Source organism: Carassius auratus, chromosome 25 (assembly GCF_003368295.1).
Source record: "Carassius auratus strain Wakin chromosome 25, ASM336829v1, whole genome shotgun sequence".
In the NCBI taxonomy this organism is placed as follows: Eukaryota; Metazoa; Chordata; class Actinopteri; order Cypriniformes; family Cyprinidae; genus Carassius; species Carassius auratus.
This window is the reverse complement of record NC_039267.1, coordinates 18,165,590-18,193,238: the sequence shown is the minus strand read 5'-3', so window position 1 is coordinate 18,193,238 and position 27,649 is coordinate 18,165,590. Positions and strand designations below refer to the sequence as shown.

The 27,649-nt window shown below is 39.3% G+C and overlaps 1 protein-coding gene across 1 annotated transcript; it reads right to left on the bottom strand.

The window, feature by feature from the left end:
• Positions 1-82: 82 nt before the first annotated feature.
• On the bottom strand, positions 83-27,649 carry LOC113043672 (uncharacterized serine-rich protein C215.13-like). Its single transcript, XM_026203187.1, has 12 exons — positions 27,390-27,649; positions 6,887-6,911; positions 2,956-3,030; positions 2,822-2,857; positions 2,520-2,576; positions 2,031-2,084; positions 1,602-1,676; positions 1,468-1,503; positions 1,166-1,222; positions 677-733; positions 249-323; positions 83-150 (listed from the first exon to the last, which is right to left on the bottom strand). The coding sequence occupies exons 1-12, from the start codon at positions 27,456-27,458 to the stop codon at positions 83-85; spliced, it is 684 nt and encodes a 227-aa protein (XP_026058972.1). The 5' UTR covers positions 27,459-27,649.

The window sequence follows — 27,649 nt, the reverse complement described above, 5'->3', positions numbered from 1 at the left end:
TACTATTTGCTATCACATTACTCCCCAACATAAATACATAGATCATCAATAAATTGAATGAACATGCATATTATTTTCACATTTACTCAGTTGTCCATGAATAAAAGTACTCACTTATTTGAGATCCAGAGCTTGTAATGGCAGGGGCTGCTGGGATATTTTGATGTATGAAGAAACATTGCAATTTGTAAGTAATTAGTTGAAATGCTTAAAAGTCGTAAAACAGTCATTCCATGAATAATACTCACTTGTATGAGGTGTTTGAGGAGATGTGTGAGAATCATCTGAAGAAATACTTGAAGTGAAAGGGAGTGATGATGAATCTGGACATATGTAGATAACAAAAAAAAAAAAAAAACAACAACAACATTTAACTGATAAAAAAGTTTGTCAAGACAAACTTTAAGTTGGGTTGAGAAAGCCTGACCAGAAAATTTTAAAGGTTTAAAAAGTTTAATTATGCAATGACTAGCAAAGTTACTAGCATGTTGCTAGAATGATTATTAAGATACTAGCATGTTTTTAGCGTGATTAGCATGTTATTAACATGTTTCTAGCAAGATTAGCATGTTACAAGCATGTTGTTAACAGGATTAGCAAGTGACTACCACGTCACTGGCATGTTTGTAGTATGATAAGTATGCGACTAGCATGCTCCATGAATAGAAAAACTTACTTGTAGTATCTGATGTTTGAGACTGAGGTGAAGGAGAGCTTGCAGTGGCAGAGGCTGCTTCGACATTTAGATTTACATAGAAACAAAACAACAAACAAATAAACAGTTTTGTTGTTGATGCTGTTTTATGAATCCAATTTTGTTACCGTTTCCTGTTTCCTGTTTTCCATCGAAAAATTTTAATACAATTTTAATAAAATAAACTTGTAGACACTGATGTTTGATATTTAAAAGTTCACATGAAATAATCAAAATTGTTATTACATTATACCACATTGATAAATATGAATAAAATAGAGATATAATTGTTGTATTAACACATTTACTCAATTGTCCATGAAGCAAAAATGCTCACTTATAGAAGCTGATGTTTGAGACACGATTAAAGGAGAGCTCGTAGTGTCAGAGGCTGCTGGAATATTTGTGTGAACAAAATATGATTTTCATATTAACACATTTACTAAATTGTCCATGAATAGAAAAACTTACTTGTAAGATCTGATGTTTGAGACTGATTTAAAGGAGAGCTTGTAATGGCAGAGGCTGCTGGGACATTTAGATGCACAATGAAAACATTTTGCATACAAAAGAAAGTATACTGAAAGAATGGTTATTGAAATATATGAGAATGCTGTAAACTGTATGAATATGATTTTGTCTTATTTCTTATCTTCTATTACTATTTGCTATCACATTACTCCCCAACATAAATACATAGATCATCAATAAATTGAATGAACATGCATATTATTTTCACATTTACTCAGTTGTCCATGAATAAAAGTACTCACTTATTTGAGATCCAGAGCTTGTAATGGCAGGGGCTGCTGGGATATTTTGATGTATGAAGAAACATTGCAATTTGTAAGTAATTAGTTGAAATGCTTAAAAGTCGTAAAACAGTCATTCCATGAATAATACTCACTTGTATGAGGTGTTTGGGGAGATGTGTGAGAATCATCTGAAGAAATACTTGAAGTGAAAGGGAGTGATGATGAATCTGGACATATGTAGATAACAAAAAAAAAAAAAAAAAAACCAACAACATTTAACTGATAAAAAAGTTTGTCAAGACAAACTTTAGGTTGGGTTGAGAAAGCCTGACCAGAAAATTTTAAAGGTTTAAAAAGTTTAATTATGCAATGACTAGCAAAGTTACTAGCATGTTGCTAGAATGATTATTAAGATACTAGCATGTTTTTAGCGTGATTAGCATGTTATTAACATGTTTCTAGCAAGATTAGCTTGTTACTAGCATGTTGTTAACAGGATTAGCAAGTGACTACCACGTCACTAGCATGTTTGTAGTATGATAAGTATGCGACTAGCATGTTCCATGAATAGAAAAACGTACTTGTAGTATCTGATGTTTGAGACTGAGGTGAAGGAGAGCTTGCAGTGGCAGAGGCTGCTTCGACATTTAGATTTACATAGAAACAAAACAACAAACAAATAAACAGTTTTGTTGTTGATGCTGTTTTATGAATCCAATTTTGTTACCGTTTCCTGTTTCCTGTTTTCCATCGTAAAATTTTAATACAATTTTAATAAAATAAACTTGTAGACACTGATGTTTGATATTTAAAATTTCACATGAAATAATCACAATTGTTATTACATTATACCACATTGATAAATATGAATAAAATAGAGATATAATTGTTGTATTAACACATTTACTCAATTGTCCATGAAGCAAAAATGCTCACTTATAGAAGCTGATGTTTGAGACACGATTAAAGGAGAGCTCGTAGTGGCAGAGGCTGCTGGAATATTTATGTGAACAAAATATGATTTTCATATTAACACATTTACTAAATTGTCCATGAATAGAAAAACTTACTTGTAAGATCTGATGTTTGAGACTGATTTAAAGGAGAGCTTGTAATGGCAGAGGCTGCTGGGACATTTAGATGCACAATGAAAACATTTTGCATACAAAAGAAAGTACACTGAAAGAATGGTTATTGAAATATATGAGAATGCTGTAAACTGTATGAATATGATTTTGTCTTATTTCTTATCTTCTATTACTATTTGCTATCACATTACTCCCCAACATAAATACATAGATCATCAATAAATTGAATGAACATGCATATTATTTTCACATTTACTCAGTTGTCCATGAATAAAAGTACTCACTTATTTGAGATCCAGAGCTTGTAATGGCAGGGGCTGCTGGGATATTTTGATGTATGAAGAAACATTGCAATTTGTAAGTAATTAGTTGAAATGCTTAAAAGTCGTAAAACAGTCATTCCATGAATAATACTCACTTGTATGAGGTGTTTGGGGAGATGTGTGAGAATCATCTGAAGAAATACTTGAAGTGAAAGGGAGTGATGATGAATCTGAAATAAAAATAAAAAAAAACTTACTTGTAGTATCTGATGTTTGATACTCAGGTGAAGAAGAGCTTGCAGTGGCAGAGGCTGCTGGGACATTTAGATTTACATAGAAACAAAACAACAAACAAATAAACAGCTTTGTTGTTTTATGAATACAATTTTGTTACCGTTTCCTGTTTCCTGTTTTCCATCATACAATTTTAATACAATTTTAATAAAATAAACTTGTGGACACTGATGTTTGATACTTAAAATTTCTCATGAAATAATCCCAATTGTTATTACATTATACCACATTGATAAATATTAATTAAATAGAGATATAATTGTTTTATTAACACATTTAATCAATTGTCCATGAAACAAAAATGCTCACTTGTAGAAGCTGATGTTTGAGACACGATTAAAAGAGAGTTCGTAGTGGCAGAGGCTGCTGGAATATTTGTGTGAACAAAATGATATGAGTTTCATATTAACACATTTACTCAATTGTCCATGAATAGAAAACTTATTTGTAGTATCTGATGTTTGAGACTGATGTGAAGGAGAGCTTGCAGTGGCAGAGGCTGCTGGGACATTTAGATTTACAGAGGAAAAAAACAATGTTGCTAGCATGTTTCTAGTATGATTAGCATGTCACTAGCATTTTCCTAGCATGATTAGCAAGTGACTAGCATGTTTCTAGCATGATTAGCAAGTGACTAGCATGTCGCTAGCATGATTAACAAGGCATTACTATGTGCTTTATAGTTACATTATAGGTTATATGTTAGTAATGTGCAGAGTTAATATGAATCAGTTCATATAATTACGTTTTGTATTATACTATGCTATATTATATTGTACAACTGGTATTAATCAGTCCCTCCAGGATTTTTGCGATCAAAATGACTGATTTTGCTGTGGCTTTTCTAAAAATTAGCTGCATTTTTTTATTGTTTTGCAGTGAAAATATACCTGAGAACATTATTCTAACACTGTTATGACTTTTCTGACTTCGAGAAGTCTCCAGACTAACATTTGAGGACACCAGCACCAGTGCCATTAAGATCTACAGAAGGAGGCTCCATCACCTGACAGTAAAGCACTCACCCTAATCACACATGTACATCTCAGAGACATCTAATGTCTGCATTTACATATGCAATATGTATTATTAAGAGTGCTTGTTCATCTGCAGTACGTCTCTAAGATCTTTCCTGTCTGATGTCAAAAAGACATTTATTAGAACGCATGTAAAACTGCTTCTGAGACATTTATCAGAGTACATTCCAGATGATTCCCAGATCTTTAGCAGACGTATTACAGATGTAATAAATATATTAAATATGATAAAATTTACTTTTATTACTGTCATTCGTGATGTTCTAAATATAATTTAATGAATACAAAAATATAAAGGCTATATTAGGAAGTGGAAATGACCTATTAGTACTTCTCAGCAGCCATCTAGTAGTGGTCATATTTATTATATATTTTTTTATAAGTGTTTGCTTTCCTACATTATAAAAGTTTTTAAAAGTTTTATACATGGAGGGAAACCTATTAAGTATGAACAAATATCGTCACATTAAAAATAACTTTCAAATTCTGTAATCCTTAAAGAATTAAAGTGCTGGGAAAAGTTGTGTGTAGCCTTTAAAATCACTCGAAAACATTAGACCATTTCTTTTGTTCCTGTAGTTTACTGTTAAATCCATAGTCAAAGGTGGAGATTTTGTGTTTATTGAACAATGTTTTTCCTTGTTTCCACATCAGTGGCGTTTGTTCTGATATCAGCTTTAAAATAATTCTTTGCTGAATTTGAATGCTTCTCACAAGATTTCATAGAGATGTTATTGATTTTGTGGTGAATTCGACTGCTTTCTTCACACTGTATCTCCCAGCGCTGTGTATAATGGTGTTGCGGCTCCGGCTCGAGCAGATATACAGTCTGCGCAACCCGAACTAGTATCGCTGATTCGTTCCGCTTTCGGTTTGTTTATCAGATGTAGCTCTTATAAACAGGTCCTGATGAGAACACAAGGCCTTTCTCTGACTAAATGCGCATTGTGTGTAAGTGAGTTACAGGTGTGCAGATTGAAGGTTAATGAGTCCGGGAGCAAGGGAGAAAAACAGGTGAATGAACTAAATCAATGATGAGGTGACAAGGTGGGCGGGGTAAGAAAAGGACAGGAGAGAGCACATGGCACCAAACAAACACAACACTCACAGAAGACAGTGACAGAAAGACAGAAGACTGTGACAGAACCCCTCCCTTAAGGAGTGGATTCCAGACACTCCAAAATAAAAATTACGGAGGGAGGCGAAACGGAGGTGGATCAGGGTGAGGGATGGAGGGCCAGTCCCGTGTAGCGGAAGAGTGCCAGGAGAACGAGGTATAAAGGTTCGCCCCAGGGGAATCGAGAGTAGAACTGTGAGCGGACCCGCCGCCGCCTCGGGGGAACTGTGAGCAGACGCGGATGCCGCCGCTCGAGAGGGTAGTGAGTGGATGCTGCCGCCTTGGGTGCTTTCAGAGCGGCCACCGGCGCCTCGTGGGAATGGTGAGTGGCCACCGGTGCCTCGTGGGAATGGTGAGTGGCCACCGGCACCACATGGGAATGGTGATTGGCCCCTGACGCCTCGTGGGATTCCTGAGCGGACACTGCTGCCTCGTGGGTATCCTGAGCGGACACCGCCACCTCGTGGGTATCCTGAGCGGACACCGCCACCTCATGGGTATCCTGAGCTGCCGCCAGCGCCTCATGGGAATAGTGAGCGGACACCGCCGCCTTGTGGGTATCCTGAGCGGACACCGGCGCCTCGTGGGAATCCTGAGTGGACACCGGCGCCTCTGGGGCATCGCTCGTGGACACCGCCACCTCGGGGGCATCGCTCGTGGACACCGCTGCCTCGGGGGAATTGCGAGCGGACACCGCCCCCTCGGGGGCATCGTGAGCAGACTCCGCCACCTCGGGGGCATCGCTCGTGGACACCGCTGCCTCGGGGGAATTGCGAGCGGACACCGCCCCCTCGGGGGACTTGTGTGAGGACACTGCCTCCTCTGGAATCGTGAGTGGCCACTGCTGGCGCTTTGTGGGGAACATCCTGGGTAGGCATCCCCACCCTTACGGCTGAGCCCCTCACCTGCAGAGCCAGGTTGATGTAGTCCTCCAGAGTCTCCCCGGGGTGCCAGAATGGCATAAGGGACCTGAAGGGCTCGGTTAGGCCTCCCCAGAAGCACACCATAAGGCAGGTCCTCTCCTTAGCCGACAACTGAGCTGCCCCAACAAAGTCCCTGGCGTAATCCTCGATGGCCCGATCTCCCTGGTGGACACTGAGGAACTTCCCTGCTGGACCCATGTTGCTGGCTGTATTCTGTCACGTTGCAGTAGGACGCGCAGAGGAAGAAACAGAGACTGGGTCCAAATGCAGGAAAATATAACTTTTTAATAAAAGAGAACAAAAAGGCCAACACGGCAAAAACAAAAACAGAAGCAAATAACAGGAACAAGAGTAGAAGAAGAGCAAAAAACACAATTAACCAACACAACTAACATTAGACAATACAGACAGGCAGACTGGTGGGTTAGATAAGAATATAGACTAATGAACAAATGGGGGACAGGTGTGTGTGTGTGTAAGTGAGTGACAGGTGTGCAGAGTGAAGGTAAATGAGTCCGGGAGCAAGGGAGAAACACAGATGAAGCAACTAAAACAATGATGAGGTGACAAGGTGGGGGGGGGAAAGAAAAGGACAGGAGAGAGCACATGGCACCAAACAAACACAACACTCACAGAAGACAATGACAGAAGACTGTGACAGATATGGACTCTGATGTTTCTTACTCAGGATGTGGTTGTAAATGGTAGCACTGACCTGTATTAGTCTGTGCGTTCAATTCCTGAGGGAGAGAATGGCATTATTAAACAATTTTAAAGACATTTCAAAGATAATCAAATCTAGGTCACAAAAAGGAATATTAAGCTCTGTTATCTACGGAATAATTCCACTAAATGGGCACAATATGGATAAGGTTGTGGTGGTAGAATCCCAGAGAAATCTCTTTGGGATGAGGGTCAAACAATAATACAGATTAGGTAGAAAACTGTTACATTTATTTACTGTAAACTAACATGAAAAGTAACAATAACAAATAAAATTAATAACAATCAAAAGGAAACTATAACAGAAAAAGAAATCAAATGACAAAATCATATATTAAAATAAAAAGTTAAAACTTTTGAGACTCCCTAATATATGAGTTTTTATACAGAAAAACAACAACAAAAACAACAACAACAAAAAAACCTTATACAAATATGAGCTTTACATTTTAATAAGCGCAACATTTGATTGAGACAAGTTATATAGTAGGCCGGAGTAGGAAACCAGGAGATCTCAACCCATTCATGGTCACACCAACAATGACTTCCACAAATGAGCTCTAGTGAATATGACCATGGGAAGAGAACTAAGGCTGATACAAACCTCATTATGTTGTAAGGCCAGCCACAATGCTTGTGTTTCTTTCTTAATGGTACTAGTAACTTAACAGCTTTTTGACCCTGAATACTTTTCCTGACTTATATACAGCTTCAACATATTTACGTGGCACACTCACTTTCCTCCATCAGTCAGGAATTCAAACCATATACAACCTCAATTCCAGAGAAGTTGGGACATTTTGTAAAATACAATAAAAGCAAGAATCAAGGTGACAAGTTCAGCTTAATATAAGATTTCAGTAACTCAACAGAGACGGGTCACGTTGAGGTGTTCCCCAAAGAGACCCCTAGAGGACACAGTGTCTAATTCCCTACTAAGGGAATTATGGTTACATTCGTAACCTGGCACAGTTTTTCACCAACCATGCTTAAACATTGTTTTCTCAAAAACACAATCATGTACATGCTATTTACATATTATTGTAGGCCAGTTTGTACTGAATACAGTGTTTTCAGACTTTAGCCATGTATACCGTACGTTTATGAGCAACTGAAAGAAGCACAAAAGTCAGGGCATGTCAAAACTTCTCCAGGCCCCCAAAACCCCCTTTGGTTTTTGGGTTTGGGTTTTGGGGGCCTGGAAAAGTTTTGACATTGCCTGACTTTTGTGCTTCTTTCAGTTGCTCATAAACATATACATGGCTAAAGTCTGTGTAATAATAAAAACTCCATAATCATCGGGAAGAAGGATGTGGGAACCAGCGCACAATCAAAATTAAACTTTAATAATTCAAAATAAACACAAAACCCTCACGGACGACTGATGCACACAAATAAAAAGCAAACACAACTAAAAGCCCAGGCTTGGGCCCTGTACCATGAAGCTGGATTAGGTGGCTAGCCAGCTATGTTTCAGCTTAGTTTCCGCCAACCCTGGGTTTTAGGTACTATGAAAGTAGCTCTGCTTTAATCGGTGTTCGTTGCCATGGTATCTTACACTGCACGGCTAACCTGCTCCAGAGCAGGTTATGTTCTGGGTTAGAGATCTCAAACTGAAGGTGAACCAATCAGATGTGAGAGAAGTGACACATGTCTGACACAAAGTCGCTCCAGTTTATCTTGCTCCAAATTAAAGGTCACTTATGCTTAAAAAAAAAAAAAAAATCTAAGTCTGGCTTTATTGATAATAACGGAGTCATTTTATGATTTATATGTTTATTGTGATTCATATTATTATTTATCTCTTACACACAAGCAATTTTAGTTTAACAGTTATTATAAATTATTTTTAATAAATAATAATGTATACAGATCATGTAATATAAATAAGCTGTAGTATCAAAAGATTGCACTATTTTAAAAATTTCAAATCTGAACATACATGTTCAAGTCTCTATCACTATATATTTTCAAATGTATAAACTAAGTTAACAAGTTCCACTTGTGACTACACTGATGGAGCAAGATCATTTATTTTATTAGTCTTCCTTCATTTTTCATATGACATTTAAATGTGTCATATTCTTCACTTCTCTTAACCCTTAGCAAAACCTTTAACCTTTAGTTTTGAATCTCGCTGGGTCTCTCGCGAGAAGTAAATCAAACATGCTTTGTGTTGCAAGGCTCGTGATTGGCTGTTCGCCAGTGATGTCACACATTCATGTGTACGCGCTCCAAAACTCAGGATCAAAGCCTGAATTCACAAAGAAAGTTGATGAACAGCATCATGGTACCAACAAAGCCGGATTGGAGAGGTTTGGTTTTGTCAACTCAAAACTAATCCTGTAACTCAGAATTTGTTCAGCTACCATCATGGTACAGGCCCCTGGTCCTCTCTCATCCTTCACTGTCGTCACTCCAGTTTTATATCCTTCCATCTCCTACGTGGGACTCGAGACTGGTGGTGGGTCGCAGGTGTATCTCATCTCCAATCACTCCACCGGCCTCACTCCTCGTTCCCACATCCCTCGGCCCCGCCCCACTCGTCACGGTCTGAAAACACTGTATTCAGTACAAACTGGGCTACAATGATATGTAAATAGCATGTACATGATTGTGTTTTTGCCTATTCTAGGGGTCACTTTGGGGAACACCTCGTCGTGACCCGTCTCTGAAGCATTATTTGAAAAACACCAACGTGTTGGCCTGCGGCATCCTCTGACGTCACTACTGGTGCGACTATAAATAAGCGCCCAGAGAGCACGCCATTTACTTCTTCACCTGAAGCTTGCATCCGAAGCATGGCAGGGAGGTAGAGGACACAGTGTGTCGTTCCCTTCTCAGGGAACTATGGTTACATTTGTAACCTGAGTTAGTTCCCTTTCGAGGGAACTTCGAACTGCGTCCTTTAGGGGTCACTTTGGGGAACAGTATACCCATGCTGCCATGCTGAGGGGAGTGCAGGCCAGAATCATGGCAAACACTAAGTACCAACTCTACCATTTCCATGGCAGTTGCCCTTGGGATGGTTAGACGGCTGTCAATGACATTATCCCTTACGGCCAAAGGCCTAAGCTGTATACCCAGTTTATTTGTTAGGGCCTCAGCCTGGGGTAGAGCTAAAGGCTTGGAATCAGGAAGGATTCCTTTAAAGGGATAAGGCTAAGAATCCAGTAATTACACAAGGTCTTGCATGTCACATAGGGCCTACCGTTTGCTCTCGCACAAGTTTGCTGAAGGAGCTGTCTCATCAGATTCCTGGTAGCAATACCCTGCTTAGATAGGTATTCGAGGATACATAAATGGAGTGGCACCCAAGACTTTCACCAACGGGGCTTTCACCAACGCAAGAAAGGGCACGAAGCAACGGCGTGGAGCCCTTACCATAAATAATTTTTAGAAAAAAAGCAGAGCACCTAGCGTGCAAACTTACCACAGTGTGGATTTCATAAAGTGCACAAAGAGTTCACGTGCACACTTACCATAATATGGATTTTTAAAATACTGTTCTAAGGAGGGGCTCTCATGGCACTGTGATCGAGCAGCTCACAGATGGAATGATGTATCTCAAAAAAATATGTTTTGAGAATATCAACTCAATCTGTGGAACTAATGGTGGAGCGCTCTGTGGGAAAAAAACAAAGAACGCAGTCTCATATGAGAGGAGAACTCCAAATTCAGAGTAGTGTACTCATACGTGACCATTCCTGGAAAGGGGACCGCTGTTAAACTACCGCGAGAATCGCCCAGATATCCCTTCATCTTGAGGGAAGCAATGCTTGAAATGTATAAACAAATACACTCCGGCTGAATGGAGCCAAAGGAACTAAGGTCTAACCATCTCGAAAAGGGAATGAAGCTCAGCGTGTAACCTTTACCATACAGGATTTCAGTAAAGTGTGCAGAGTCTTGCGTTCACACTTACCACTTTAGGAAGTACACAGAGTGTGTACTTAGAGGTTCCTAAGCATCGCAGAGGCGCTGAACTGCACGGGAGAGGCAAGCTCCAATTTTACAAACCTCTGGCAAGGAGAGCATCACCTGAGGCAGTATATACAGGAAGAATTCTGTAACTACCACCTCCACCTTCCCGCTGGATGTGATAGCACCTATAAGCGGCCAGGAGGCCCCTCAGGTTGAGCTGGCCGGACATTCATGAAATCCCTGCAGTGCTGTGTTCCAGTTCTGATGATTAGTGAGGCTCCCGCAGAAGCCTGTGATCTTTGCCGCCTAATACCAGAACACGAGGCCGGAAGGTCGGTGATGACAGGTGTAAGTAAATGCCATGACAATTTAACCCATAAGTATATACAGAAGTGGTTACATACTACATATTGAATATAGAACCAACCAAAAACATCATAGGTCCAGCATAGGAGACTGTTATGTGAATTTCTTTCGTGGAATGAAGGATTTAAAGGCAGCTGAGCACTCCCTTGCCTCCCTGATCTTCTCCACCACCTTCTCGATGGAGGTACCGAAAAGCTCAGAAGGCGAGACTGGAGCATTGAGAAGAAAGTCCCTTTCTTTCATCCCGATGTCTGCCAGGGTTACCCACAGATGTCTCTCCTTTACTACCATGGCCGCCATAGACCTACCCATGCCGGAGACGGCCTGTTTGGTAGCACGGAGAGGGAGGTCTGTGGTGCGGCGCAGCTCGGCTACCTTGTCAGCTGAAAGGCCCTTGCATTTATCCAGGACCTTCACCAGGTCAGGTCTGACCTGCTGCTGCGTATGCTCTGCCATTTAAGTGGCATGTATCCTGGAGGGGGTTAGATGGCAAAGAGGGATACTTAGGAGAGGATGTTTCCCCCACAGTGAGTTAGCTAGCCAGCATCTCTTCTACAGGGAGCGTCTTCTCATAGTCATTTCGCGCATGCCCTCGATGTAGGCTGAAACCGATGGATGCAAGAAGAAAATGCCCTCTTCCATTCTTTTTCGACTTCTGCATGTAAATCAGGCAAGAATGGAAGGCTCATCTGGGCTGGAGGGCTATGGTCAGACAAATAACGCTCATCGAGGTGGCCTCGCGGCATTACTTTACTCGTTACTCAAGGAGATCCACCTGTGATCCCAACAAGCTCATTCTCCTCTGTGCCTCAGCGGCGGTGGGTCCTGAACCGCGGGAAACAGATGGCTGTCCCTCTTTCCTCGAAAAGAGAGACAAATGAGAGCGGAGCTTTTTCATAGGAAAAAAATCACAATGCACGCAGATCTCCCCCTCAAGGAAATCGCGCACGTGCTCTTCACAAGAGACGCATGTGAAGTGTGTGTCATCAGATGTCAAATAACGCTGACACGGATGTTTAAACGCCTTGCTAGTGGATGCCATGATAAACAAAGAAAGATCGCTTTTAACGTGGTTGTTTCTCAGATGGATGCTTCAAACAAAACAATCAATGAAGACGAAGAAGATAATAATGGCTCTCAGGGGCGCTAATTTATGATCGCACCGGTAGTGACTTCAGAGGCTGTCACAGGCCAACGCGTTGGTGTTTTTCAAAGTATGCTTCAGACACGGGTCACGACGATGTTCCCCAAAGCGACCCCTAGAGGACACAGTTTGAAGTTCCCTCGAAAGGGAGCTACAATTTTGAAGTCGCTGAAATAAGGTCATAAAACACATATTTGTTCACAAGACTGTCAAACATGGACCTTGTAGCCAATAGTTTTTGCTTCAAAACGATATGAAAATCTTGTTTACTTGCTCACAGAAAACAATAGATTAGACAATAGAAGACACTTTTTGTTTCGAAAGGGGATGTGCGAGTTGGTGTGATTGACCATGAACATTAGTGTGATTTACACCTGGGAAGACAAAAGCCTGCATAATGAGCTGCATAATGAGCTTTTCAGTGTGTGACTGAGACTGAAGAGTTATAAGAAATAATGTGAGGACAAAATAAATGTATATATATTATGTTAGAATACAATGAATTAGTCTATAAAATAACTTCAGATTGACTTGCGAGTGCATATTAACAATTTATAAGGAACAATAAAAGCTGTCTTTCAATGATGAGATTTTTGCATAATTACTCAAGTCGCACAATCCCTCATAAAGCTCTGGAGGGAATGCATTTTTTAAGAGACTCATGGGAGTGTGTGCCTTGCTTGGTCTTAGCTGTGTTCCTGGTTCCTGTGGCTGCTTATTTGCATTGGATCGCTTTGCATAAGATAGATAAAAAAAAAAACTAAGCATGCTGTTTACACAGATAAAGTACATTTTTAAAATAATTGTTACGGACACTGATACTAGTAGTAATTTATAGGAAAAAAGAATACAATTACCACATAGCACATTTATTATCAGTGATATTTACAGCTTACTTGATACATTTATACCTTAATCCATTGACGGTGTATAACACATTCAAAATATTTACATGAGATCAGATATTAATAAACAGAACCTTAGTTACTTTCATAAACACAAGCATGCTTTGTATGTTAGCCTAAACAATGTATATAGTTATAAACATATATGGCTATATTCATTAACAACAAATAGCTTTTAACAGTAAAAGTTTTGTCTAAGCATTCTTACTGAAATTAAGCTAGCAACAATATAACTCGTATTACAAACCCGGTTCCAAAAAAGTTGGTACACTGTAAAAAAAAAACATTGTGATTCAAAACACAATGCAATGATGTCAAAGTTTCTAATTTCAATATTTTATTCAGAATACAACATAGATGACATATCAAATGTTTAAACTGAGAGAATTTATAATTTTTAGTGAAAAATAGTTGGTTTTAAATTTCATGGCATCAACACACCGACACAAGTTTTGACATGCACTCACTTTTGTGCTTCTTTCAGTTGCTTATAAACATACTTGACTTAAGTCTGAAAACACTGTATTCAGTACAAACTGGGCTACAATAATACGTAAATAGCATGTACAGGTCCTTCTCAAAAAATTAGCATATTGTGAAAAAGTTCATTATTTTCCATAATGTAATGATAAAAATTAAACTTTCATATATCATTGCACACCAACTGAAATATTTCAGGTCTTTTATTATTTTAATACTGATGATTTTGGCATACAGCTCATGAAAACCGAAAATTCCTATCTCAAAAAATTTGCATATTTCTTCCGACCAATAAAAGAAAAGTGTTTTTAGTACAAAAAAAGTCAACCTTCAAATAATTATGTTCAGTTATGCACTCAATACTTGGTCGGGAATCCTTTTGCAGAAATGACTGCTTCAATACGGCATGGCATGGAGGCAATCAGCCTGTGGCACTGCTGAGGTGTTATGGAGGCCCAGGATGCTTCGATAGCGGCCTTAAGCTCATCCAGAGTGTTGGGTCTTGCGTCGCTCAACTTTCTCTTCACAATATCCCAGGTCAGGAGAGTTGGCAGGCCAATTGAGCACAGTAATACCATGGTCAGTAAACCATTTACCAGTGGTTTTGGCACTGTGAGCAGGTGCCAGGTCGTGCTGAAAAACGAAATCTTCATCTCCATAAAGCTTTTCAGCAGATGGAAGCAAGAAGTGCTCCAAAATCTCCTGATAGCAAGCTGCATTGAACCTGCCCTTGATAAAACACAGTGGACCAACACCAGCAGCTGACATGGCACCCCAGAACATCACTGACTGTGGGTACTTGACACTGGACTTCAGGCATTTTGGCATTTCCTTCTCCCCAGTCTTTGTCCAGACTCTGGCACCTTGATTTCCGAATGACATGCAAAATTTGCTTTAATCCGAAAAAAGTACTTTGGAAACACTGAGCAACAGTCCAGTGCTGCTTCTCTGTAGCCCATTTCCTGCACATGCCTGTGCACAGTGGCTCTGGATGTTTCTACTCCAGACTCAGTCCACTGCTTCCGCAGGTACCCCAAGGTCTGGAATTGGTCCTTCTCCACAATCTTCCTCAGTGTCCAGTCACCTCTTCTCGTTGTGCAGCATTTTTTGCCACACTTTTTCCTTCCCACAGACTTCCCACTGAGGTGCCTTGATACAGCACTCTGGGAACAGCCTATTCATTCAGAAATTTATTTCTGTGTCTTACCCTCTCACTTGAGGGTGTCAATGATGGCCTTCTGGACAGCAGTCAGGTCGGCAGTCTTACCCTTGAGTGCGGTTTTGAGTAATGAACCAGGCTGGGAGTTTTTAAAAGCCTCAGGAATCTTTTGCAGGTGTTTAGAGTTAATTAGTTGATTCAGATGATTAGGTTAATAGCTCGTTTAGAGAACCTTTTCATGATATGTTAATTTTTTGAGATTTTGGGTTTTCATGAGCTGTATGCCAAAATCATCAGTATTAAAACAATAAAAGACCTTAAATATTTTAGTTGGTGTGCAATGAATCTAAAACATATGAAAGTTTAATTTTTATTAACTTTTTCACAATATGCAAATGTGTTATTAACTTTTTCACAATATGCTAATTTTTTGAGAAGGACCTGTATGTACATGATTGTGTTTTTGAGAAAACAACGTTTATGCATGGTAAGTTAAAAAACTAAAATTTTTAAGACACTGAAATGAGGTCATAAAACACATATTTGTTAACAAGACTGTCAAACATGGACCTTTTAGCCAATAGTTTTTGCTTCAAAATGATGTGAAAATCTTGTTTACTCGCTCACAGAAAACAATAAATTAGACAATAGAATACACTTTTTGTTTTGAAAGGGGATGTGCGAGTTGGCGTGATTGACCATGAACATTAGTGTGATTTACACCTGGGAAGACAAAAGCCTTCATAATGAGCTGCATAATGAGCCTTTCAGTGTGTGACTGAGACGGAATAGTTACAAGAAATAATGTAAGGAAAAAATAAATGTATATATTTTTATGTTTGTAGTTTATTTAGAATATAATTAATTAGTCTATAAAATAACTTCAGTCGCACAATTTTTCAGGAAGCTCTGGAGGAAATAATTTTTTAAAGAGACTCATGGGAGTGTGTGCCTTGCTTGGTCTTAGCTGTGTTCCTGGTTCCTGTGACTGCTTATTTGCATTGGCTCGCTTTGCATGAGATAAAAAAAAAATATACTAAAAAAAAAAAAAAAAAACTAGGCATGCTATTTACACAAATAAAGTACATTATTAAAATTATTGTCAGTGATACAATTAATAATTTATAGGAAAAAAGAACACAATTACCACATTACCAATTAGCACATTTATTATCAGTGATATTTACAGCTTACTTGATACACTTATACCTTAGATGATCACAAACACCATTTACAGAGTATAACACATTCAAAATATTTACATGAGAGCAGAAACTTAGTTACATTCATAAAAACAAGCATGCTTTGTATGTTAGTCTAAACAATACATATAGTTATAAAAATATATGGCTATATTCATGAACAGCGAATAGCCTTTAACAGTAAAAATTTTGTCTAATCATTCTTACTGAAATTAAGCTAGCAACAATATAACTCATATTACAAACCCGATTCCAAAAAAGTTGGGGCACTGTACAAATTGTGAATAAAAACAGAATGCAATGGTGTAGAAGTTTCAAATTTCAGTTTTTTATTCAGAATACTACATAGATGACATATCAAATATTTAAACTGAGAAAATGTATAATTTTGAGGGAAAAAATGTTGATTTAAAATTTCATGGCATCAACACATCTCAGAAAAGTTGGGACAAGGACACGTTTACCACTGTATGGCATCCCCTCTTCTTTTTATAACAGTCTGCAAACGTCTGGGGGCTGAGGAGACAAGTTGCTCAAGTTTAGGAATAAGAATGTTGTCCCATTCTTGTTGTCAGGGATCTGGCAAGCCAGGTCCCCACCAATCACCAACGCTCACAGTCACATGATTACTAACCAGCCACACCTGCCACACATCACGGAACCAATCAAGGACACCATAAAAGCACTCACCCGTACCTCAGTTCCCCGTCAAGCTTCCAACAGGAATGATCCCCTCAAAGTTGTCTCCAAGTTCCTGCAATGCCAGACATAACATATACTCACCTTTGTTTGCTTTGTTACGTTAACCTGTGTTCTTGTTCTGCTGTTCCCAGGACCGTGGATCACCGTGCAATGTCAAGTGATTCAATGGTCGCTGTATTCTCCTGTGATTACCCCGAGCTGGTACTGTCTTTGGCTTCTAAGAAGGAAGAGAACATTAATGAGTGATCCTTGACTGTGGCTTTGACATCTGTTTTCCTAACAAACTCACCTGTATGATTCCCCGCTCCATGTGAGCTCCATACAAGCCTGCACTAGTAGATTGAAGCTTCACTGTGCACGAAGGAACTGAAAACACTGAGCACTTGAAACCTTATTAAATAAACCCAGTTCTGAATTCACCTACATCTGTTTCCCGAGTCCTACCTGACAGAAGGCTTGACCGATACAACAAGGATAAATTCCTGACCAGCGCCCTTCTCTGCTAGGGAAGAAGATTACAATGGGCTTCTGCTACAATGTTCACTTGCACTCGAGCAGCACACACACCAGTACGCTTCGGAAATATCCAAGATCTCATTCATCAAACAGCAATTGTCTGGACCAGCACTCTGGTTCCAAGAGTCCACAATAACGTCCTCCTTACAGAATTTCATTGGCCATTTCAAGAAAGTGTTTTGACATCAAGTGGGGGATTCCTCGGTCAGTGATCAACTCCTAAATCTGCGACAGGGCAAGAGGACCATCTTGGAGTATTCCCTTGAGTTTTGCACTTTGGCCACAGCAATTGGATTGAATGAAAAGACCCTACTTACTGTATATCGATGAGGACTAAATCCTGCACTCCGACTCTAGTTCGCCATATATGATAACAATCTGAGATTGGAAAAATTAATGCAGCAAGCTCATGTAGGCAACCGAGAACTCCTAGCCGTTAAACTGGCTTTAGAAGAGTGGAGACACTGGCTGGAGGGGGCCCGACAGCTATTTATTGTGCTAACAGATCATAAAAACCAATACAATATCTGAAGGAAGCCAAGAGATTCAACCCTTGTCAAGCCAGGTGGGCTTTATTCTTCATAAGATTTCACTTCCAGATCACCTATCATCCAGGATCTAAGAACACCTGAGCTGATACTCTGTCTCGCCTCTACGCCCCTGAAGAAAACCCTGAGGAACCAGAGCCTATCTTACCTACCAAGTTGTTCGTGGATCCTATTCAGTGGGACTTGATGAAATGCTCAGAGAATAAGCTCAACAGCAACCTATTCCACCCGCATGCCCACCTGGGAAAACCTTCATATCCGAAGATCATCGCAAGGCTCTGATCTCCCAGGTACATTCCTCAGTGGGAACAGGTCACCCTGGCATAAATAAAACTCTCGCTTCTTTGCAGCGCAAGTACTGGTGGCCAGGAATGCATGAGGGCATACAGGTATTCATCCAGGGATGAGTGCTTTGTGCCATGACCAAGGTCCCTCGGCAGCTACCCACTGGAAAGTTAGTACCTCTACCTATTCCCCATCGCCCTTGGTCTCACAGGAGTAGATTTGATCAAAGACCTCTTTATGTACTTTCTGCCATCAAAACCTGTGGAACCGTTACCTAAACCGGCGCCAAATACGCCCAAAACTCACTCCGTCAATCATCCACAAACCTTACCCCATTTCAGTTGGTCCTAGGTTATCAACCTCCACTGTTTCCCTGGTCAGGTGAGCCTTCAGAAGTCCTTGCTGTCAATACCTGGTTCAAAAATAGTGAGAGGGTTTGGGACCAGGCCCATCAACATCTCTAACAAGCCGTGAATCGTCAACAGCGCTTTGCTGATACGCATCGAAGGCCGAACCCCACGTACCAACCTGGTCAATTGGTATGGCTATCTACCCGAGATTTCCATCTGAGACAACCCTGCAAAAAGCTCACAGACTTTCAAACCCAGAATCCTGAAAATCCTGCTCCACGACCCAGAGGTAGACCCCCACGGCGTCGGAGAGTTAGGTCCGCTGGCGCAGGGATCTGGTAAGCCCGGTCCCCACCAATCACCAACGCTCAGAATCATCTGATTACTAACCAGCCACACCTGCCACGCATCACGGAACCAATCAAAGACACCATAAAAGCCCTCACCCATACCTCAGTTCCCCGTCAAGCCTCCATCAGGAGCGATCTCCTCAAAGTTGTCTCCAAGCTCCTGTAAGCCAGACGTAACGTATACTCACCTTAGTGTTATGCTAACCTGTCTTGTTCTGCTGTTCACAGGACCGTGGATCACCGTGCAATGTCAAGTGATTCGACGGTCGCTGTAGTCTCCTGTGATTACCCGAGCTGGTAATGTCTTTGGCTTCTAAGAAGGAAGAGAATATTTAATGAGTGATCCTTGACTGTGGCTTTGACCTCTGTGTTCCTAACAAACTCACCTGTGTGATTCCCCGCTCCATGTGAACTCCATACAAGCCTGCACTAGAAGATCGATGCTTCACCGTGAACTAAGGAACTGAAAATCCTGAGCACTTGAAACCTTATTCAATAAACACTGTTCTGAATTCACCTTTATATCTGTGTACCAAATCCTACCTGACACTTGTCTAATACAGGCTTGTTTTCTTTTCTCCTCTCCTCTCTCTCGCTCCAGTTTTTCACAAGTTCAAACAATTGTGGTAATGTCATCAAGCACGGTGAGTAATGGCTTCTCCTGCTATTGTTATTTGCACCTCTTGCCACATGTACAGTTTAATCCATCTCTGTTGCTGATGAGGGATTCACATGTGATTAAATGCAGGGAATTAGGCTGACAGAGAAGATTTCAGAGAAGATTTCAGAATTAGAGACACGCATTCAAACTTTAATTGAGGACAGTAAGAATGTTAGGGCTCTAGATATGGCTTTAGATACATCTAGCTCATCTAGCTATGTACATTGTTCTGTTCCGGCAACATTGCCCCTGCAGCAGGGCAGCTGGGTGACAGTGAGGCAGCATAGTTGTGGGTCAGATCACTAAAAATAACATTTAAAGAGGTGTGTGAACTTGCAAGCATTATGTCAGACACTGCAATATGCTCTGGTCCCCTCCCTGCTTACCGTGGTGACTAGATGCATGGCAGATTGTCATCACTCAATGGCTGGATGTCTAAGCGGTGCCCGCAGAATAACATAGGTTTCATTGACAATTGGACAAGCTTTTGGGGCAGACCTGACCTTTTGAAAAGAGATGGTCTTCATCCCTGCTGGGGTGGCGCCGCTCTTCTTTCTAGAACCATGGCAAATAGTCTTAGAGTTTGTACTTGACATAACTGGGGCTCAGGACAGGAAGCAGACAGACTGGCTAAACCGACCATCTGCTAGCTGCCTCATGTCACAGAGGTCAGTTAATTCTCAGCACATAGAGACTCTTTCACCTAGATATCACACTATAGGGACTGTGTCTGTTCCCAGAACTCGAAAATACAAAAAACGTCCAAACCAAGTTAAGTGTAACAATTTAAAGTTCAACAAGCAAAAAACAGATGCAATATGGATAAACAAATGATAAAGCTTGGCTTACAAGTTTTAATAGTTGGTGATTTTAATATACATGTTGATAATGAAAAATATGCATTGGTATCAGCGTTTATAGACATTCTGAACTCTATTGGGGTTACAACATGTTTCAGGACCTACTCGTTGAAATCATACTCTAGATTTAATACAGCGCAGCTGGAGGAAAACAAAAATAGAGGTATTTCATATTGCTTGGCGGGAAAGTCACCTATCCTACAGAAAAGCATTAAAAACTGCTATATCTGATTACTTTTCTTCTATTTTAGAAGAAAACAAACATAACCTCAGGTATTTATTGAATACAGTGGCTTATTTAACTAAAAATAAAGCATCAACAAGTGTTGACATTTCCCAACATCACAGCAGTAATGACTTTATGAACTACTTTACTTCTAAAATCAATTCTATTAGAGATAAAATTGTAAACATTCCGCCGTCATCTACAGTATTTCATCAGACAGTGCACTATAGAGCCCCCGAAGAACAGTTCCACTCATTCTCTAGTGAAGGAGAGGAAGAATTGTATAAACTTGTTAAATCATCGAAACCAACAACATGTATGTTAGACCCTATACTATCAAAGCTCCTAAAAGACGTGCTTCCAAAAGTCATAGATCCTCTTCTGACTATTATTAATTCCTCATTGTCATTAGGATATGTCCCCAAAACTTTCAAACTGGCTGTTATTAAGCCTCTCATAAAAAAAACACAACTTGACCCCAGATAACTAGTTAATTATAGACCAATCTGTAATCTCCCTTTTCTGTCCAAGATGCTAGAAAAGGTGGTATCCTCACAGTTATATTCCTTCTTAGGGAAAAATGGTTTATGTGAGGATTTCCAGTCAGGATTTAGACCGCATCATAGTACTGAGACTGCTCTCCTTAGAGTTACAAATGACCTGTTCTTATCTGATCGTGGTTGTATCTCTCTATTAGTTCTATTGGATCTTAGTGCTGCGTTTGACACAATTGACCACAACATTCTTTTGCATAGACTTGAACACTTTGTTGGCATTAATGGAAGTGCATTAGCATGGTTTAAATCATACTTATATGACCGCCATCAATTCGTAGCAGTGAATGAAGAGGTATCATATCGATCACAAGTGCAGTATGGAGTACCTCAAGGCTCTGTACTAGGGCCGCTACTCTTCACGCTTTATATGTTACCCTTGGGATATATCATCAGGAAACATGGTGTTAGCTTTCACTGTTATGCTGATGATACTCAGCTCTATATTTATTCGCGGCCCAGTGAAACACACCGATTTGAAAAACGAATGCAATGCATAGTCGATATAAAAAAAAACTGGATGACGAGTAATTTTTTCCTGCTAAATTCTAAAAAAACAGAGGTGTTATTTATAGGACCTAAAAACTCTCCATGTAATAACCTAGAACATAGCCTAAGACTTGATGGCTGCTCTGTCAATTCTTCGTCATCAGTTAGGAACCTAGGTGTGCTATTTGATCGCAATCTTTCCTTAGAAAGCCACGTTTCTAGCATTTGTAAAACTGCATTTTTCCATCTCAAAGATATCTAAATTACAGCCTATGCTCTCAATGTCAAATGTAGAAATTTTAATCCATGCATTTATGACTTCAAGGTTAGATTATTATAATGCTTTATTGAGTGGTTGTTCTGCACACTTAGTAAACAAAATACAGCTAGTCCAAAATGCAGCAGCAAGAGTCCTTACTAGAAACAGGAAGTATGACCATATTAGCCCGGTCCTGTCAACACTGCACTGGCTCCCTATCAAACATTGTATAGATTTTAAAATATTGCTTATTACTTATGAAGCCCTGAATGGTTTAGCACCTCCGTATTTGAATGAGCTCCTTTTACATTATAATCCTCTGTGTCCACTACGTTCTCAAAACTCAGGCAATTTGATAATAGCTAGAATATCAAAATCAACTGCGGGCGGCAGATCCTTTTCCTATTTGGCGCCTAAACTCTGTAATAACCTACCTAACATTGTTCAGGAGGCAGACAAACTCTTGCAGTTTAAATCTAGATTAAAGACCCTGTGTCTTTAACCTGTTTTACAAATAACATACTAATATGCTTTTAATATCCAAATCCGTTAAAGTATTTTTAGGTAAACCGGAAATGGGAACAGTTCCCATAACACCCGATGTACTTGCTACATCATTAGAAGAATGGCATCTACGCTAATATTAGTCTGTTTCTCTCTTATTCCGAGGTCACTATAGCCACCAGATCCAGTCTGTATCCAGTAGCCCTGAAAGACAGCGGAGACCAGGACAACTAGAGCCCCAGATATAGATCCCCTGTAAAGACCTTATCTCAGATGACCACCAGTACAAGACCACAGGAAACGGATGATTCTTCTGCACAATCTGACTTTGCTGCAGCCTGGAATTGAACTGCTGGTTTCGTCTAGTAAGAGGAGAACTGGCCCCGCAACTGAGCCTGGTTTCTCCCAAGGTTTTTTTCTTCCATTCTGTCACCGATGAAGTTTCAGTTCCTTACCACTGACTTGCTTAGTTGGGGTCACTTCATCTACAACAATATTGTTGACTTGATTGCAAATAAATGCACAGACACTATTTAAACTGAACAGAGTTCACTGAATTCAATGATGAACTGCCTTTAACTGTCATTTTGCATTATTGACACACTGTTTTCCCAAAGAATATTGTTCAGTTGCTTTGATGCAATGTATTTTGTTTAAAGCGTTATATAAATAAAGGATGACGTGACTTGACTTGTAGTTGTTCAACTGTCTTAGGTGTTCTTTTGAGCCTTGGCCCAGGAAAACGCTTGTGCTTCTGGATCGTGTTTAGATATGGCTTCTTTTTTTACTATAGAGTATTAGCCAGCAACGACGAATGGCACATGGATTGTGTTCACTGACAATGTCTTCTGGAAGTATTTCTGAGCCCATGTTGTGATTTTCATTACAGTAGCATTCCTGTATGTGATGCAGTTGCATCTAAGGGCCCTGAAGATCATGGGAATCCAGTATGGTTTTCTGGCCTTGACCCTTACAGACAGAGATTGTTCCAGATTAATATAGTAATGTGAAATACGATTGGGTGTCTGCACAGGGTGTTTATTTTGAAATGAAATTTCACCTCTATTTTGTATTTGCTGTGCGGTTTGGACGCAGGGTGCGTCAAAAATAGACTAGGCCCCTATCTTTAGTGAAGCAGTGGGAAGAGCAGCTTCTGGGACGCTTTTGAAAAGTACCGCGGAGCGTCTGGTGTAAACACAAGCATAGACTTTAGTGACCGCAATCATCTTCGGTAACCGTGTCAGAGCCGTAACGCGCCGCAGACGTGTGCAGTGGAAATCAGGGGTGAAACAGGCGTAACTTTTGCTTCAGGCTACGGTTGACTGAGTGTCCTAGAGCTCCTCGACTATCTCAATGGCAATGGCAGTTTGGATTACAAAACGTGGACAATATCATATGCTGTATTATAGGACATCAAACGAAGCTCTCTTGTATTTTTGTCATCAAGGCTGTCAGGTAGCTGGAACTTTGACTCCTTTTGACCAAGTTGGCTCCCCTTGTCTCTGTTTTCTGATTTGAATGATTAATGATTTTAAACATCCTCTTTATATAGCTTTTAATCTAAATATACTCTCTATATAGAAAACCAGACCTAATTCACAAACCAAACTAATAAAAAAAAATAATTATAATATTCAAATACAACACTATTCAACAAGACAACCCAAGTACAAAAATAACAAAATATTATAGCTCACCGGCTGCTTCAGTTTGTTGTAGTAAGCTTAACTCTGCCTTTTCAGCACTAATTTTCCACTGTGTGTCTTTAGTAAAGCCAGACAAGACACTGTAAAACCAGATAAGTTAAAGGGGAGGGGGGGGGGGGGCTATGCTATTTCATGCATACTGAGTTTTTTACACTGTTAAAGGGGGGGTGAAATGCTATTTCATGCATCCTGAGTTTTTTACACTGTTAAAGAGTTGGATTCCCATGCTAAACATGGACAAAGTTTCAAAAAGTTGTACGTTTGAAGGAGTATTTTTGTTCCCAAAATAGTTGAATAAAAGTTTCTGAAAGTTTTTTTTCGAGTATGGCTCTGTGTGACGTTAGATGGAGCGGAATTTCCTTATATGGGTCCTAGGGCACTTCTGCCGGAAGAGCGCGCACTCTTTATTTTTACAGAGCATCAACGGAGTTGTGCAAGTGTTTTTGTTTGTTCCCTGCATTTCGAAGATGCTTGTTTTACAAACAAGGCCCAGTTTGACGCCGGATTTGCATATCGTTTATTTCTTAAGGATAATGCAGTCCCAACAAAAAAGGGTCACGATCGTGTGTTGGAACTTCAGGCGGTGAGTAAAACTGCTTCAAATATCTCTGTGTTGTTAACTGAGCTATCGGCGCGTAAGCACATCAAGTAAACAACATGCGATATTGTCATCAAACTGCACTTTCCACATGTACACCTTAAAAAAATAAAAATACGACATGAAGTGGAACCTCCAGGCACTCGTGTTTTTCCGGGAAAAAACAGTAAAGACTATCGTTTTCTTATAAATATAATAAAACTAAAGACTTTTTGGAGTTATGAAGGATGCAGTACTACTCTATAGGTACTCAAGATTAACAGGATATTGAGTGAAAACGAGCATTTCACCCCCCCTTTAAGAATATTCAAAACATTTTAGGAAAGTTATTTTTTTAGCAATAAGTAAATTTTTTAGTTAGTAGTGTTTTTTTATTTATTTATTTATTTATTTATTTTTTTACAAGTCAGGCGGGCTGAGAGCCATGTGAGCCAAGCCTTGCTTTCATGGATGCATCCGAAAACTTAGGCAGGTGACTTGCTGCCTTGCTGTCTAATCAGGCAATGACTTTGCAGGCAGCGTTTTTGCCCGAAGGCACCTCATGAAACGGATTTCGGACAGGCTTCTGAGGTGGAGTAATAGTTTAATGATCGACAGCAAAATACAGAGAGCTTTGATGATAACTAAGTGGATTTTTAATTACTGCAATATTAATTTCTCGCTAGAAATTACATAAAAAGTGGAAAACGTTGTTCAGAAACATACATTTACACACAAACTGACCATCGACCGCAACTTTCAGACACTATCTTTATTTTTTGGTTTAAATGTCACAGAATGGAACGCACAGGATTGTGGGATATCAAAGGCAGTGAAGGATACATCTATGGTGCCTTCAAAAATCGGCCAGATCAAGGCATCTCAGGAGACAGGAAATTAAGCTGACATTGATTTCGGACGTGCCTTGATGCCTTTCTTTCAGTTTTCGGATGCAGCCTATGATCCCACTCCACTAATCACAATGATTATTATATAAAACTTTCTTCCATTAACAGCACATTCATTAAGATATGTATAGATAAATGTCAGTTAACAAAAGCACACTGACGTTTACTAACATGACTCACAATACTTGTAATCAATCAAACAATATGCAGCATATATAGTCTATAAATTTTGCTGTCCATCCTCAGCCTAACCACAGGCTCTACTCTTCACCACAATGGTAACACTAGAAAACCAACCTAACTGAAACATTTGTAAATACTAACATAATACAACATTTAAGCACTAAACACTTGTACTAAACTAATGTTTAGTTTGGTTCATAATTATCTATGTTCAGTTATGAACAAGGAAGTCTTCTTGTTCTGCAGTGGTGCACATCAGACTTGCTGGAAAGCATTCTGGTGTAGCCTTCCCTGGCTGGTTGCATTCCAAAAAAAACAACAAAAACAAAATCCACAACAACGGATTATTTCCCATGATAAACAATATCCATGCAAATCGATACCAGGAATATTTACATGGTTTACTGTATTTACCTATTCCACTGAATTCACCAATTCCACAGAATTTTCACAGTACTGTTGTCTAGCTTAAAGTGACTTACAGTTATCAAACTATTCGCCACAATCCAGGATATTATCACCTGTCCCTCAAGCAGACATTTTGCCAAACAAGTAAAGCCCTTTTTTTTTTTATCAGTGATGAAATACATTTTTTTTTTCAAATATTGCTAAAAAATACTTTGAAAAAATCTTAAATAATTACTTTTACTTAATTCAGTTTATCATTCAATAATTATTACATTTAGTTTAAAACGCGAAATGGTAACAAACAAGTCTTTGTCTTTCTTATAAACAAATAAAATGTGAATGATCAGAAACATTATCCATGTAATGTGCAAGGTGCACAGGAAAGTTTTGCTACTCCTTTCTTGTTTAACGGATCATTAGTTGTTCACAATATGTTCACAAATGTCATTAAAATTTATTTAAAGTAAATGTACTTTTGAATGCTTACATATCTCATTAAACTTCATTTCACATATAGCTGATGCTCTATTTACATTTACAAATGTAAAAAAAAAAAAATATAGCTTCACAAAGGCACTTCATAAACTTTTCATGTTAATACAAATCTTTGTGTAACTAGTGGATAAGTTTAGCAAAATGCTCTGTAAAGACATATCAAACATTGTAATTTGGATGCAAAATGTCATTATCACCTCAACACTAATATTAGTATACTATTGTGTTATCATTAAACAGAATATTCCATAGTCATACATCAGCAGGGGGGGGGGGGGGGTAATTTTCAACAAAATACTTGACTTATCAAAACAATGCAATATAAACAGATTGAATTGTTTTCCTTTATGTCAATCAAACTGAACCCTGTAAACTTGTTGACCCCTTTCCCAACGTTACACCTGCCTATAACACCAAACCTGTCCCTAACTCTATCAAACCTCAACAACAGCAAAGGTGTTGTGCATTAACAAAATCTTTTAATCATTGTATAACATCTGTTCAAATAATTTGTAGCTTTTCGAGAAGCGCATGATCATATGATTTAAAATGTATGATTAGGTAATGTGTAATACATTAGTAAACATTAACAAGCACATTATTTCACATTTCTAGATATGTGGATACATATAAACTAACGGTTCGTTAAGAATTTCATAATGTTTGTTAATGATTTATTAATGAAATTTATTGTGAAGTGTTACCATTCAATCTAAATAAAAAAGGCGACTTACCAGAACAATGACAAAGAACAGAAGAGCTGTAGCTTGATGTACAATTTTAATAAAAGAAAGATGCTCCATGTTATTTATTGGATTCTGATGAGTTTATCCTCAACTTTGATCAACAAAGAACTTCTCTACAACCTCACTAAATTGGCTGGTCCTTGTCAAAATGCACCAAGCACTGATGTGAATGGTGTCAGAGTTAAATGTTACTTTTATGTCGACAGTGTTAATGCTCTGCCTCTGCTTCATGTGGCTGAACAGATAAA

What these genes read in the sequence shown, in the direction of transcription:
- LOC113043672 (XM_026203187.1), bottom strand. Translation starts at nt 27,458, where the DNA reads ATGGAGCATCTTTCTTTTATTAAAATTGTACATCAAGCTACAGCTCTT. An exon ending in TCCCCAAACACCTCATACAA is followed by an intron (nt 1,504 to 1,601) that starts GTGAGTATTATT and finishes AAAATATCCCAG; the next exon opens with CAGCCCCTGCCATTACAAGC. An exon ending in TCCTCAAACACCTCATACAA is followed by an intron (nt 151 to 248) that starts GTGAGTATTATT and finishes AAAATATCCCAG; the next exon opens with CAGCCCCTGCCATTACAAGC.